General features: G+C 39.8%; 1 protein-coding gene across 4 annotated transcripts in view; it reads left to right on the top strand.

Moving 5' to 3' along the window:
• Nucleotides 1–3,274: 3,274 nt before the first annotated feature.
• The window catches only part of adamtsl3 (ADAMTS-like 3), a 301,025-nt gene continuing 288,743 nt past the window's right edge, over nucleotides 3,275–15,556 (top strand). For 3 of the 4 annotated variants that reach the window (XM_067597526.1, XM_067597542.1, XM_067597552.1), the window contains exons 1-2: nucleotides 3,275–3,498; nucleotides 5,281–5,396. In XM_067597526.1, the coding sequence (XP_067453627.1) occupies nucleotides 5,331–5,396 (66 nt within the window). In that variant the 5' untranslated portion in view covers nucleotides 3,275–3,498; nucleotides 5,281–5,330. Of the gene's footprint in view, nucleotides 3,499–5,280; nucleotides 5,397–11,638; nucleotides 12,192–15,556 lie in introns of those variants that run through there. The other variant, XM_067597534.1, reaches the window with a different exon arrangement.

Below are 15,556 nucleotides of genomic sequence, written 5' to 3' on the forward strand. Positions count from 1 at the left end.
GAATGTATTCAATAAAAAATCCTCGTCAGCTCATATAACATCTCATATTGTGACATACATTTTAAATAAAAATAGTTAAATGTGAGAGGTTGTAAACATAAAGGTGATCATTTCCATTAGAGAATATGTGACTGAATTTCTCTCTGAATGTTGTTGAATATGTCCGGATGAAAGAGGGCGCCATACCTCCATCTCACAGCCTAGTGGTCTTTTTAAAAAAATGTTATTTATTTAATTTCATTTTGAAAGACAGAGCGGCATCAGCTATACATGTGCTGTATTATATATTGTCTGGCTGCCTATGCATTGCTGTCAACTTCTGACTGACTAAATATACCGTTTCTACACTACTGTGTAATTCTATAATAATGCAGTCAGTTGAAATACAGCGTATATGAGTTCAAAAGCCCCCTTCAGTCATTCATCCAGCCCTGCAGATGTACAGTATGTCTCCACAGAGCTGAGTCGTGCACAGCGGAGGTCTCTGAGGTCGCTGGCTGACTGAAGCTTTATGATGTTCTCATTAGTCAAAGTCAAACCCAGTCCCTTCATACACTGCCAGCTTCTATTCTTCACCTCATAATAAAAGCCTCGGGGTAGTGTGTGTGCTGGGGTGTGTATATGTGTGTGTGTGTGTGGGAGGTAAGCCTACACACACACCCTTTGATCCCCCCTGCTTGATGGCAGGGAGCTCTGTTTGGCTGAACTATGGGAATAATCACAGTGTGTGTATTGCACTCAGGTGAATGATGGACGCTGACAGAAACCAGGCTACTGGATGTGAAACTGACCCAGTCAGACCACATCATTTCACTATGACTTCAACCCTCAGCTGTGTCAGCGTTTCATCTTAAAACATCCACGTACACCTCTCTTGTAAGTTTCTTCAAAATGGGCTTGCATAGAAAGTTTGCTGGTGAGATGATGATATAGATGGTGACAATTTTTAGTATTTTTTAGCAAAATGATGCTCTGGAAATAGAAGTGGTGGAAGAAGTATTCAGAGCATTTATACTACACTGTAAAATACTCTGTTACAAATAAACGATCTGAGTCAAATTTTTTACTGCAGTAAAAGTGCAGAAGCTATCAGGAAAATTCATGTGTTAAAAGTATTGAATATAAGTAGTCATTATGTTGGCACAATGGTTATAGTCAATGTTATATAAAGTTGGATAATGATGCTCTGATAAGTAAGTCGAGTTTTTAATGTTGTAACTGTTTGAGTGGGAGTTGTAACTACTTCTTATACAATTCTATAATCTATAATGTTATAAGCATAATTTATAACTAGTATCACATTGATCATAATGTAAACTCTTCATCTGTAACATTATCACTAGCCGTCTTGATAAATGTGAAAGAAAGTAAGAAGTACAATATTTTCAACTGAAATGTAGAGAAATAGAAGTATAAAGTTGCATAAAATTGGTCCAAAATTGTACCTAAATACAGGTATGTGAGGCAAAGATTGGCTCCTGGGTTGCCCTGTTCAAACTGTACATTATTGTTGGAATATGATGGTTTACTGTGTTTTAATTAAGGAGGACCCACCTTAAGGCTGGTAACATCAGTTGATACCGTGCTTTAGTTGTCCATATTCCCATATTTCCAAACAAAGTTACAATTAAGCACATTACCACAAATCAAATATCACACAGTACAGCTGAAGCTTTCGGGGGCCCTGGCTTGGGGCTCTCATAGACCCCTGAGACAGTAGTGTGATCACAGTGTTCCTATATATTCCACTGTAAATACAGTATAAGTATAATATTATGAATATTTAATAACAGGGAAATTGTATGTAGGAGACATATGAGGTAAACATATAAACTGAACATCACATAGAATCTCCGGAGAGCACGTATGTTACACACACTAACTACATTGATATGATGGAAATGACTGCTGCTCCATATGCTCTCTGCTCCTCCACACTGCATGGGACAGAGGGGTTGGTCATCAGGCTCGCCTACGCAGCGCTGCATCAAGCTGCTAGAGACAACCAGGGCAGTGCCGGAAACCCACTGATGTACCCTTCACAATTAAAGCATATGCTTATCACCTCGGAAAGAACAACACAAAGTGAGTGAGGAATTCACACAGTAGACACAGTAGAGCTACAAAAAAAAAATATATTGAAAAATCAGGGAGATTGGTTTCCACATGAATGTTAGTCAATGATGACAAATGGTTGTATGCTTTACATATTAACATTTATTAAAAGGTATGTTCCAGAGTTAGCCTAATTTGAATTTACAGTCCTTTGCTAGAATGTAAAATGATTCTTCCTGCAAAGCTGAAAAGCTCATAAAGCACACATATAATTACAGTTTGACATTTAAAATGACACAATGAAACCTCCTGCTGTATGTTTACTGTCTCATAGCCAAACATAATATTACACTGAATGAATTACACTTTGATTAATTAAGTTGATATAAGCAGAGGCTTGATGGATTTTTGACAGCATTTTATCCTCAGTTAACCTTTTAGGATCTGTGCAACAGTTATATGAGGGCGGGGCCCATACTGACCAAAAGGCCCCATGAAGAGGCTGATAAGAACAGGTCACAACCTACTTACCTATATTTAAATCTTTTTTTTTTTTTTTTTTTTTTTTTTTTTTTTTTTTTAAACAGATTTAAAACACATATTATGTAAGACAGAAAACATAAAAATAACATAAAATCTGATTTGATATCATGCAGTCAATTAGGCATTTGCCATTTTCCTGTAGCCCTCTATTCTAGTAGCATTGTTATGTTGTTACTTACCCACGCACACTGATAGTTCGCTTTTCAGCTATATGGGAATGTGAGTTCGCTACATGGGACCCATGATACATAGGACACTATGAATGTAATTTCTAGGAGACAGGGTTGCACACACACACACACACACACACACACACACACACACTTTGTACCAATGTAGTCCACATTTAACCCATATGGGGACACACATGGACATGTTGACTGAGCTTTTACCAGTGTTAGCCTCTGGTTAGAGTATGACTGATGGATTACTAAAGTAAATAAGCAAGTGGATAGTCTAACTAGGGCACAAATTAACAAATAAATAATAAAACAATACAAACAATAAAGAGATTTAAATAAAATAATACACGAATAAATGCTGAGACAAACACTAACTAACGCAGACATAACAGTTGTACTTAAGTTATTTCAGCGCGTTTTTCTGTATCTGTTTTACGTTGATAGTAATGGGCGGAAGTTGTATAGCAGTGTCTAACTTGACTGTGGTCCCAAGTTGTGTGTCAGGCTGGCAGACGGTCTGTGCGCCGCTCGGAGCTGGAGACGTAAAGTACCGGCGCGTTGATCTCTCTGACAGCTCGTCGGTTTCTCACTTTTTGGACGTTTCTGTGTTTGTCTCGCGGTGTGGACGGCGGGGATCGGGGCTTTGAGGACAATCGGACTGTTTTTGGAGAATAAACTGATGTTGCATCTCCACATGAGCGCATAGGGAGCGCAGAAGGTAAGGTGTTTATATCTCCCCAAACACACACACTCACACATCAGGCTGGCAGCAGCACCGTTTACCTGCAGCTGCTGCCGTTAGTTATTTGCCAAATTCACTCTTGTCAGGTCTTGATGCTGCTGATGCGCATGATGCCGTGAACAGAGCTAGAGTCCTGGAAGATTTCGCTTTACGTTTAGAAACTTACAAACTTGCTGTGATCTGTGCACACGCGTCATGGTACTGCTAAGAAAAAAAAATACATGAAGCCAAATCAGCCCCGTGCCGTCGCTGTGGCTCTGTACAGTGTTCCTGCAGGTGAATTTCCCTTTCAACACCAACAAGACCCCCCCTGTAACGCACTACTCCTCTAATGTTCTCAAGGGGCTGCTGTGTGACTTTGGCGGCTAGAATTGACTTCATCAATAACTATCATTTATTTTCATTATTGAATAAATTAATTATTAAAAATTAATCATTAATAATTGAATCTATAAAATGTCAAATATAATGAAAAATGCCACAAGCGGAAATGCTCCAAACTGATGTTTTGAAAGAACTGATTTTGCCTGAAAAACAGTCTAAAAGCCAAACAGTCAGTATACAATCTCATCTTTATATCTACAGCTGTAGACATCTATTTGTTTTCCTATTAATAAATGATTCACTGATTATCATGTTTTGAATATCTAGTCATGTATGTTGATATTTTGTCTGTTGTCTTGCAACAGAAGTAAAAAGACAATATTAGAAAATCAATAAAATGTTTATCTTTTCACTGACAAATTGTAAATAACTTGTAAGGCAGGATTACCAAGCAGGCAAAGTGGGCAGCCGCCCCAGAGCCCCAGACCACCAGGGGCCCTCAAAGGCTCCTGGTTCACTGTGTGGTACAGTAATTAGATTGTGGTGATTTCATTAATTGCATAGTTTGAGTTTGTTAATACTGTGTGCACTGCTAAAGTTCATTATACACAGAAATGATAAAGACCTTAAACTAACACCTGCATTATTATGTAATCTTGAGGCCCCACATTGTCGAGGGCCCCTGAGATAAAATCCAGTTTTATAAGGGTTTCAGGGAGTGATATTGCATAAAATTGGGCATACTTGCGTGAGACATATTTAAAAAGGTATGGTCAAAATTGATGCGGCAGAGACTGACATCTTTAGTGTTTAGTATGGGGCAAGCTCTGGATCCTACATTTCCCATAATGCAACTCATAAAGCATTAGCATCTTTCATTAGACCCTCCGTGCCCGGTGAACGCCAACATCTTTCAAACTCCACAACCCCAGTTTGTAACAGAGTTTGTGTTATAAATTTATAGCTTCCAAGCCAATGTTAAGATAACATTCATGACATCCCTATGACATCATCAGGGTTATTTTCCTCAGTCTTCTGTAGCTGTGGGAGCTACAGAAGACATTATATAACTGTTTACACAGGCTGACTTGTACTCTGCATGTCGAGTAAACTGAGCTTCTTATGTAAAATTGGTGGAGTGGCCCTTTAAAGACTTTGTTATTTTATTTTATATTAGGCTTACATGATGCATTTTAATAAATAGTTAATATAATATGAAATGTACCGCAAACTAATTGCTACCATATACAAACACAGTGCACAGAGTGTGGCAGAAACAGAGGGGGGTGCAGGGCCAATAGGGGCCAACTAGTGGGTTAATCCAGCCTTGTTAACTATGTGTTTCATTACTGCTCACTGTACTGTGGTGTCACAGTGAACCACTGTGCTGCTGCAGATGTATTTTGATTTGAAGTGCACACTTTCTGTACACAGGTTGGGGCTCACCCAGCTGTAAAGAGACCCTGACCTGGGCAATAATCCAGATGAAGATGATGTCATTCATCCTGTGGAGGGCTGTCCTCATCTTTCTCACGCTTCGCACTGCACAGGTACTGCAAATGGATGGATGAATGGATGAATGGATGGATGGAAGCAGGGACGGATGGAGGGATGGATAGATCCAGACACCACATTTACCTTATTTACTGACTACAAGATATTAGAAACACCTCCCTGATGCTGAACTGGAGGCTGAGTGTAGATTTTTGCTTTTAGCACCTGGCTCACAGTTGCAGTGAATCATCACATTCACTGGTGAATCAAATGAACATGGACCCAATTAGAGAAACAATGTCAGGGCTCACACACTGCACACCTGGCCTCTGACTTTTCACTGCGGCTGCTATCAGCTCTGATGCTTAATTTGGTCTGACCTGTCCAAATCAAATTGTTTGCACAGGTCGAAGGGCTACTGGGCTGTGTGGAGAGCCTGCCGCAGCCTCTGTACATGTGTATGAGCCGGGGTGAATGTCACCTCCTTATATGAAGCAATACTGAGCGCAGGATTTTCTCTGGCAAATATAGCAGCCACTTAATCCCTGACAACAGGCTGCTGTGGACCTGGTGTTCTCCATGATCAACTCAGCAAAGAGATCTTTATTTGGATCACGTCTGTGTGTACGAGAGTAGTGAGAGAGAAAAACACATTGATATGTTTTTGGGCCGGGTTTTATTTTGTTACTCTGTTCCCTGTTGGGTTTGAACTCTTCGGGGAAGCAGGAATATTTGTTCCATCTAGTCAGGGGGCTGGGACTTCAAAACTTGCTGTGTTCACTATTGATCGCTTGCTATTCTGGTGAACAGGGAATTTCAGTTTGAACGTTTGGACAGTGTGTTCATAGCTCAAGAACTGATACACACCCACATGGAATTTGTGCTTTTTTATTTTGAAACATTAAATGAAGATTTTTGCAAATAAATAAAAGAATTGATACTATTAAGGACATAAATTTAAAGTTTGAAATCACTGAATTAAGGCAAAATTTCGCCTACAAAAGCACAGTTAAGCTCCTATAGTGCTCCTTATCATTAGCAGTTACAGCAATACAGAAATACAAAGGAAAGGGCTGTTAATAATAAATATACACTATGTAAACAGTTCAAATGTGCCATGTTTAGGTAAAACCAAGGTCAAGTCAAATCTGTGACTAATCCAATATGAATATTAAAAATATGAATGAGCAGGATTAGAGAGTTCTGCTGTTACATTGTATAACTGCTTTATTATTGCTGTATTGTGTTTGTAAAGATTCACCTTTTTTCCAGACTAAAACAGAACAGTTCAGGCCCTGTGTCGGTGTGGTCATGAAAAACTCTACACAAAATGAGAAAAATGACAGTTTGGAAAGTTTTGCAGCTAAATGATATGCTCAAGTGATGCACATATTGTTTGGACAGGAAGAGAGAAGAGAATAATTGGCAATGTACTGTATACTAGAAAGACAAAGTCATAAATATGGGAACATTTCAAGATAATATTTCAACCATGAAGTTAAAATATATGCGCCTGCACTAGACTTTAGGTCTGAAACACACCAATTAACATTTTGTGTAGACAATCAGTCAAATCTGAAGCGATGGAGAATGTGACACAAATCCTGGTGACGGAGAGAACAGCAACATCACAGCTTCTTGCTTTCGGAAGTGTTTTGATAACAGCTCTGTGTCAGTTATACAGACACGTATTGATAAAGCAGCCTAGCGGAGTGGAAGCTTCAGGGACATTTAAGTCACATGCTTCCTGTACTTCATCATTTATTTGATAAATCTGTTTTCGTTTCACTTTGTCACATTTTGCTTTTCCACATCATCCAAGAGTAAGTGTTTTTTTGCGATATTTAGATTTTTTCCAAATTACCAGGGTTTCCACTTATGCTTCTTTTTTTTTGCCTTTATTGGAAAGTTATTGGCAAATATGCTGAATGAAAGAGAGAGATGTGTATGGCATGCTCAAACGTCCTTTGCCAGACTTGAATCAGGGACTTTGCAGATATGTGGCATGTGCAGTAACCATTTGGCTACTGGGGCGCTCCCACTCATCTGTTTTTTATGTGCAAATTGAAAATGCCTTTAAAAAGGGTGGATGGAAACCTATCTATTGAATTGCGGTTGCAAAAAACATTGACCATCAGTATCAAAAACAGGGTTTGATACAATGACATCTTAAAAATTCTAATTTTATTTTAGACAATTTCTGACCCAAGTGCACTATTTGTCATTGTTCATATACAGGTATCACTGAATCTGCTGATTACTTTTTCGATGAATCGTTTTATCTTTAAAATATCATAAAATAGTGAAAAATTGCTGTTTGAGTGTTTCAGTTTTCAGTGTTGGTGCAGGCATCTGTCTATTATGTGTCTAAATGTTTATTTGACATAACTCTGCTTTATCATTTAGTATTTATGTGTGTGTGCTCCTGAATGTGTCTGTGTGCATATACAGTATTACAAGAAACTGCCTATTCTAACCTTCATCAGGTTTCCCATCTTCATACCACCTCCCTCAAATGATCCGTGTCGACATGAGCTGTACATGTCCGACCCTACAGAGGGATTTGAAGGGATAGAAGTTAGCAGCATGAAAAGACAGTGGAGTGAAGGAGGATAGACAGATGTTTCCATCGAGGCTTTCCACCCTGCACTCCAATTAGAGACACACACACACACACACACACGGGCTTCTGACCTCACTCCACCCTCACTCTCTGCTACCTGCCAAGCCTTATCACACACCTGTGGATCAGTGCACATCTGAGAAAAAAAAGGCATGTGTTGTGCACTGTATGTGGAAGCAGATATGTGTGCATTAGTCTGTGTGTGTTTGTGTAATTTTTCCAGTATAAGACATAATGAAGTCAACATAATTTGACGTGTTACTGAATATGAGACCAGCTTTAAAAACTTCACAGTAAGAGGCAACACAGAGAGAATCTTCATGCAGTAAATTCTCCCTGATGACTGTGTCAGCACATATCCTAATTAATGTGTCCCCTTGCCGGCTACAGTTTGTACCCACTCCCACTGATTATTACTTTGGAGCTCTTGCATCATCTGTTTCTTTATCTTATTTTAATTTTGAATGAAGAGAAAAGCCCTGATACACTTGAATCTGCAAAGTCCCATAAAAAGGTTTCACAGTGCATGTTCACATGGCGGCGTAAAGCCCACTGCTGACTGTATCTGAGCTCACAGCTGCAGTGTTCCCAGGTGTGAATAATGAGGTTTGATTGATGGATCAGGCTCACAGATGCTGGTTTTCTATTAAAGGTGCATTAAGTAAAATGTAATTGGAAATCAATGCACGGTTGTCATTTTTCAATGTGTGTACTTCATGGCGAAGTAAACCCACATGCATGTGCGTGGACTTTAACATGCAAATTTGCACCGCTGACCAACAGCAAAGCATCTTTTCAGTGCTGTCCTTTCAGGGAGGGGAGCTAGAGAGTCCAGAATGGAGGAAGCTATTGCATTAGTGGTGTCACACCAACCTCGCTCTCCTAAAGTATAAACTGTGCCTCAAAAGAGAAGATGGATGGTTCGAATACTTTCCTTCGAATTTTGTGTGAGACCAAACATCCGGAGTGAGACCGCCTGAAAAGGTGTGTTTCATTCCGTAACAAGCTGACTGTGATGTGCTTCCAGTGAAACAGATAGTAGATATGAGTCATATGATATGAGACTTTAGTATGAATTCAAAAGAAAAACTACTTTCTGATCCATCTGCTGATGGGAATCTCAAACGAAGGGATCGCCTTAGTGATTCAAACATAATCTATATAATTATGCAGGATCATTTGGTAACCATGGTAACACATGCATGTTGGTGAAGATGTATCAGAAAGTGAAAAGATGTTAAAACAGTCATTTTGAATATTATGGCTCAGTACAGTAGTAGTACTAAGCCAAACCCCGGTGAGCTTGACCCCCACAGTTGCTTGCACTTGCTGCATGGTGGAGCTCAACCTGGTTCTCTTCTTGTGTTGCTAACCAGCCACTGATGGCTCATAGCTAAGTTTATAGCTGAAACTGAACCAAAATACCTCAGGGATGGGGGTAATCATTCAGTGTCCATCATGGTCTCAACAAAAATATTGAAACCGACCTTATTAGGTTTGTCACAATTAAGGATAAAATAAAAATAATAACAGAGAAGTCATGAATCAATATTAAGCTAACAATGTTTCATTATTTAGAGTCATCTCTTGCCATCCATGCCTGCGTTAGTGGACAATAAGAAACACTTCTTCACTATATGAAAAGTTGAATGCATGGGCCTGACTTCATGCATTAAATTGAGAAGTGAAGGAATGTTTTGGGTACAGTGGACAAAAGAGGGGGTGATTGGGTGTAGATGAGATGGGGGTAGGGGGGCGGGGGTTAGGGTGCACGCTTGACTAGCTGCGTGGATTATCACAAGCAGATGTGGGATTAGAATCAACGCCTGATTGCCTTTTATTGTCCGGGTGTTTTTCTAGACGTGCTGCAAGATTTAGAGCTCGTTTTTCTTTGACCGCAGGTGATTCCCTCTAGCTTTTTCTTGTCCTGGATTTGACCTAATATACCCCCTCTTTGATATTTCAGACTCTTTGTTTTCTAACTGGAAATAAGATGGTGGGGAAATGAGTCAAAAGAAGGCAAAGCGTGTTTATTGGCAGCAGTGCACAGAACAGAAGGAACAGAGAAATGAGGGGTGGGGAGCAGCAAGGGAGAGAGTGAAAAGAAAAAAAGTGACAAAGTGAGAGCTACATTATTTGTCTGTTTCCTGTTGGCCGGGCCTTCCTGGTGCCAGCCTCTTCCTGTCATCCTCCAGCCTCGGTGCAGGGACATCTGTTCAAACACACAGCTCATCGACAGTACCAGCTCTGCCTTTTCCCGTCTCATCGACCCTGCATAGCATTCCCACCTTGATTCCCTCAACAGCACTGCAGCTTCCTCTTTCCCTCATATTCACAAACAACAACCGGATGAAATCACCAAGCTTTTCCTCTCACCCTCCTCTGAAAACAGCATTGTCTGTGATGGCAACAAGCTATGAGGTATGGCTTCGAGGAATGCAGTTTGCAATTGCCATTGTGTGTAGAGATGATGACGGAGGTGGAGGAACTGCAGAGAGCAGCCAGAGACTAGGAGGAAAAAGGCAGAGAGAGAGAAAGTATGCCACTAGACCCAGAAAAGCTATTTCCTTAGTCTGGTGGTGTGCTCTTTTCAGATTTCAAGCTGTGACATGTTCACATCATGTTTTTGTTGGGCAATTTTCTAAAAAAAACTGAATGAATTATTTATGCTGTCATATTACTTTCTGTTTTTTCCTGCTTCATCAAAAGTGCCTCAAACAACATGTCACGTCTTCTGCATTAAAAAAAATGTAGAAAAAGAAAACGAGACATTGGTTTAGCAACAAGCCAGGGGTTTGGAGGCATTCGCTGTCAACAGCAAAATGTATTGCTCTGGTGACTGCATGCACAACTCCAGAATTCCCATCCTCAGTGAAGCCACAGTAACAAAACCAGGAAATTCCTTCATGTAGGGTAGTGACTTGCTAGCTAAGAAGACACAATATGTAGATAAGACAACATTAGCTTCACCTGCAGCCCCTGGCTAGGAATCCAAACAAGTATTATTAGAATCACTGTTTTGTAAGCTAAAAATAGAAATGGCTAACATATGTCAAACTAGCAGTCAAGCTAGTTCACATGAGGTGAAAGCATGGCTGGTGATACTGGGACAGTTGTAACAAGGCGTTACACCGCCTAAACCGTTACACCGTCCCTAAACCAAGTTTCATTTATATAAGGCCTACATAAACTAACTGGATGGATGGATGGGTAGATGGGCTTGGATGGATAGATAGAAAATTAAATGTAAAATGTCATAAAATTACATGCTAAGTTAATGATAATCAGTTGCATGCTAATAGTCAGTGGAAACAGGTGTTTGCTTACAGCATGCTAAATATCAGAAAGAGGAAGACAGAAAGGAGAGTCCTATTTCCTTTGTTGGAGAGGGCTTCAGATGCCATAAAACGGGGCAAATCAGTCAGGACAGTGGCCAAATCATACGGCATTTGCCATGGGACCCTGTACTGAATGTTGTCCTCAAACTCATCCATTTTGATTTCATGTTGAAACTTTTTTGAGGATGTGTGTACTACCCATTCAATAATTTTCTTACATTCTAATTTGATGGCTTCCCCTCTTTTTTGTCATGTATTGTGAAAAAAGGTATTCATTATTTAAAAAAATAAATGTATAGTCACAATAACATGAATGTTAAATAATCTTTTTCATTCTGAGTATTTGATTGATTAATTATATATATTTTAGACATGTTGCAACTGTCCCTGGCATGTGTGTAGACTGGGACAGTTGTAACAGTGGAGTGACTGTATTTAAATCAGTTTAGCAACCTGTACATATTTCATAAAATCATTTAAATACATTGTTTCACTAGCTGACTCATTGAAGTTTACAATATAGCAAATGGACTGTACCAGTGTACATGGTTTTTGATTTATCGGGAAAATTGCAAAAAGTGTTACAACTGTCCTTGGTCTCCTCTACTGTTATAATAGAGTTAAATGAAGTACTGTTATAATCAAGTTAAACGCACAATATGTAATTTCAGCCACTAGAGGTCTCTCAATCAAAACAATAACAAAAGACGGAGTGTGATGACGGTGTGAAGTAGCAAGGGATCATGGGAGTTGTTGTCTTCATTGTTAAATAACCAGCTTCACCGGGATAGGATTACTCCAGTGTTAATCATTCGGGATGTTTTTACCGGGAGCCGAATTACCCGCAGAGGTCTCCCCCTCTCCAGAAAAAACAGACCTGAGGATTACAGGTAAAAACACTGAATAAAGCTGTTTCACCTAAAAAATCTGTGTTTCTCCGACGATGTACGGCGACCACCGGACGTCCAGTACGGGCTGTTAGCCGAGCTGTTGCTAACACTTGTTTGGTTTATTTCTCTTATAACTTTAGATCCAGATGGTTTCTCCCGGGAGCCGAATTATCCGCAGAGGTCTCTTCCTCTCCAAAAACAAACGTACACGGAGATTAAAATCGTCAAAATACTAATTAAAGCTGTTTTACCTAAAAAATCAGTGTTCCTCCGATGATGCACGGCGACGACCGGACGTCCGGTACGGGCTGTTAGCCGAGCTGTTGCTAACACTTGTTCAGTTTACCTCTCTTATAACGTTCGGTCGGTTTCTCCCGGGAGCCGAATTATCCGCAGAGGTCTCTTCCTCTCCAAAAACAAACGTACACGGAGATTAAAGTCGTCAAAATACTAATTAAAGCTGTTTTACCTAAAAAATCAGTGTTCCTCCGATGATGCACGGCGACGACCGGACGTCCGGTACGGGCTGTTAGCCGAGCTGTTGCTAACACTTGTTCAGTTTACCTCTCTTATAACGTTCGGTTGGTTTCTCCCGGGAGCCGAATTATCCGCAGAGGTCTCCTCCTCTCTCCAAAAACAAACGTACACGCAGATTAAAATCGTTAAAAATACTAATTAAAGCTGTTTCACTTAAAAAATCAATATTTCTCCGACGATGTTTGGTGACCACCGGACTTCCTGGAGGGGCTGTTAGCCGAGCTGCTGCTAACGTTTGCCCAGTTTATTTCTCTGATAACGTAAGATCCAGACGTCCAATATTAAAATCCTTCTTCCGGTTAAAAGATATAGTTAAAAGTGACCTAAATTTATCATGAAAATGTGGCTTAAAACTGAATAAAAGTCAATTTATAACAGTTTCTGTGGAACAACCACAACGCCTATGTATTATCTTGTATGTGTATAAGTTACTCTTTGGTAAACGCCATTGTAGCGGACAAACACAACGCCGCCGTGTGCATCTTGTGCATATTTACTCTTTGGTAGAGGAGGTATGACGCCATTGACAGGCGACCAAATGAAATGGTCCGTTACTTTGATTAAATTACAGATTTCTCTGGGTTTGAAAATTGTTGGAAACATTTGGGATAATGCAAGTACACAACTCAACAAAATATATAACATAGGTCTAGAGGAATGTGGAATACATATATATAGTGAAAATTACATTATTATACCTTTTTAATGTACTGTTGTAATAAAGTTAAATAAAGTACTGTTAAAATGAAATGAATTAAAGTGGAACCACTGGTGTGGAAGTGTAATTGCTGTGAACTTGAAGCTTCCGGTCAACAGAACGTTGACAACAACAGCAGTTAGCTGTTAGCTGTTAGCTGTTAACTGTTAGCTGTTACCTCTTAGCAGAAAGTTAAACAATTACGGGTACAAAAACACACACCTCACCTCACCTTGACACAAAAAGAAAAAATCTCACATACATACGTCACACACACTCACCCAGTGGTCTGGATGGGCGGGAGAGTGTGTGTGACGTATGTATGCGAGATTTTTTCTTTTTGTGTCTGTGAGAGGGAGAGAGCCAGAGAAGCGAAACGCCAAAGTGAGTCTCATCCTGGCGCCTTACAAAATATGTGACTATTTGCACTTGATGTTTGGGATATAGTCATTTACTACATCCCACGTAGGACAAGCCTCAATACATCGAGTATACTCAATATATCACCCATTCCTAGTTGATAAGTAACAAGAAAGTGCAGAACAGAAAATACCAAAGAAGTTTGAGGTCATTCTGAAACAGCCACGCTGTTGCATAGCTCATTCACCAGAGAGCACTGACAAGCTTATTTTTATACTGTAAAATGTCCCGCTCAGTAAATATACTGGGCAAAATTCTCTAATAATGCAATTTAAGACATTCTTATAAAAAAGTTGTTTATATTAAGGTGATATTTGCTGACATATCTTTGTTAGATTTTGAAAAAATCTTAGATATCAATATTAAAATTGGCCATAATAGTCTCAGTTTTCGTGGTCAACCCCCCCAAAGAATGTCGAAGTAGCTGAGTGTTCCTGGGATCAGTAGTTGTAATATAATCACTGAATTTCAATCTTTAATCCCTTACACTACTCTACAGTCATCACATTACTGCTGTATCTTCAACAGAGGGTATGATATTTTACACACACACACATATATATAGTTTTTCTGTGTAATGACAAATAATTAGACGTCTCAGGTGCACTGACTTTCAGTTTTATCTGCAAAGGGGTTTAGATAATCTGACTTAACTGTTGGTTTGATCGTCTGGTTGCTCATGTTTGTTGCTCTGTCAGACATGTTGTAGCAATGTTACGGTATTCCCAGATCTGTAGAAGATCCATAGAGGTCAAAATGTTGTCATGTCCATGTTGAATTAAAGAAAGTTTCGGCACAATTTTGCAGTGTGCAGGTAGTCTTTTGTTCTTTTGTTCCTAGATCTCAGCAATGACTTTTATGTTATCCAAACACCTAGAAATGACGGCCAAAACTATAAAAATAAAACCCACGTTGTAATAAATCATCTAATATTATGATAATGAATTGTCCTTTAACTTAATAATGGCTTACCTCAAGGGAGGATGGGAGTTGAAGGATTTGAACTTTTAACACAGATCTGTCAATGTTATCATTACATCTTGTCACAAATGCATGATAACCTCTTGCCATGTCCTCACAGTCCCAGAGTGAATGCAGTGAGGAGGAAAGAATAACCTAACTCTTCTAAAACAGACAGACAGAGAAAGATGAGGATTGTGTTTAACAGGGTTAGTTCTAAAGTGTAGAGTCCACAGCTGCTGGTGTGCCAGGTTAGCAAAGGCTAATGAGAACAAAACTGTGTCTGTGATCCCAGCCTGTTGAGATGGCTCTTATCATGGGTGTATATCAGGGACGGGTTCACGGCACAGCATGAGTGGGGCCCCTTGAACAACTTACTTGCATGTGCAGAATGTGTTTCTTAATATTGTTGCTAGGGATATTTCACTCCTCTCTAAGAGCCGTCAGAGGCCGGGGCCTGCGCTTCGGTTGATTTTTCAGCAAACTTTGACAAATTTGAGTCCATTAGATCCTCACCGACAACAGCACCGAAGCTGGGAACAGGCTTTCAGTGTCAATCATCCCACCCCCTGGTCCTCCACACTCTCAGAGGCAGCTCTGTTCAAAGGAAACCCAAGCTCAGACGAGAAACGATTAAGATATCCATCAGGAATAATGTAATTTTGACCATGTGGCCTGCTGAGTAGGCCCAACCAGCTGTTATCAGCGTTGTCATTATTTATTCACAGCTTGTTTATTATTCAGTAGTGGA

The sequence above is a fragment of the Thunnus thynnus genome, chromosome 1, assembly GCF_963924715.1.
Source record: "Thunnus thynnus chromosome 1, fThuThy2.1, whole genome shotgun sequence".
NCBI lineage: Eukaryota > Metazoa > Chordata > Actinopteri > Scombriformes > Scombridae > Thunnus > Thunnus thynnus.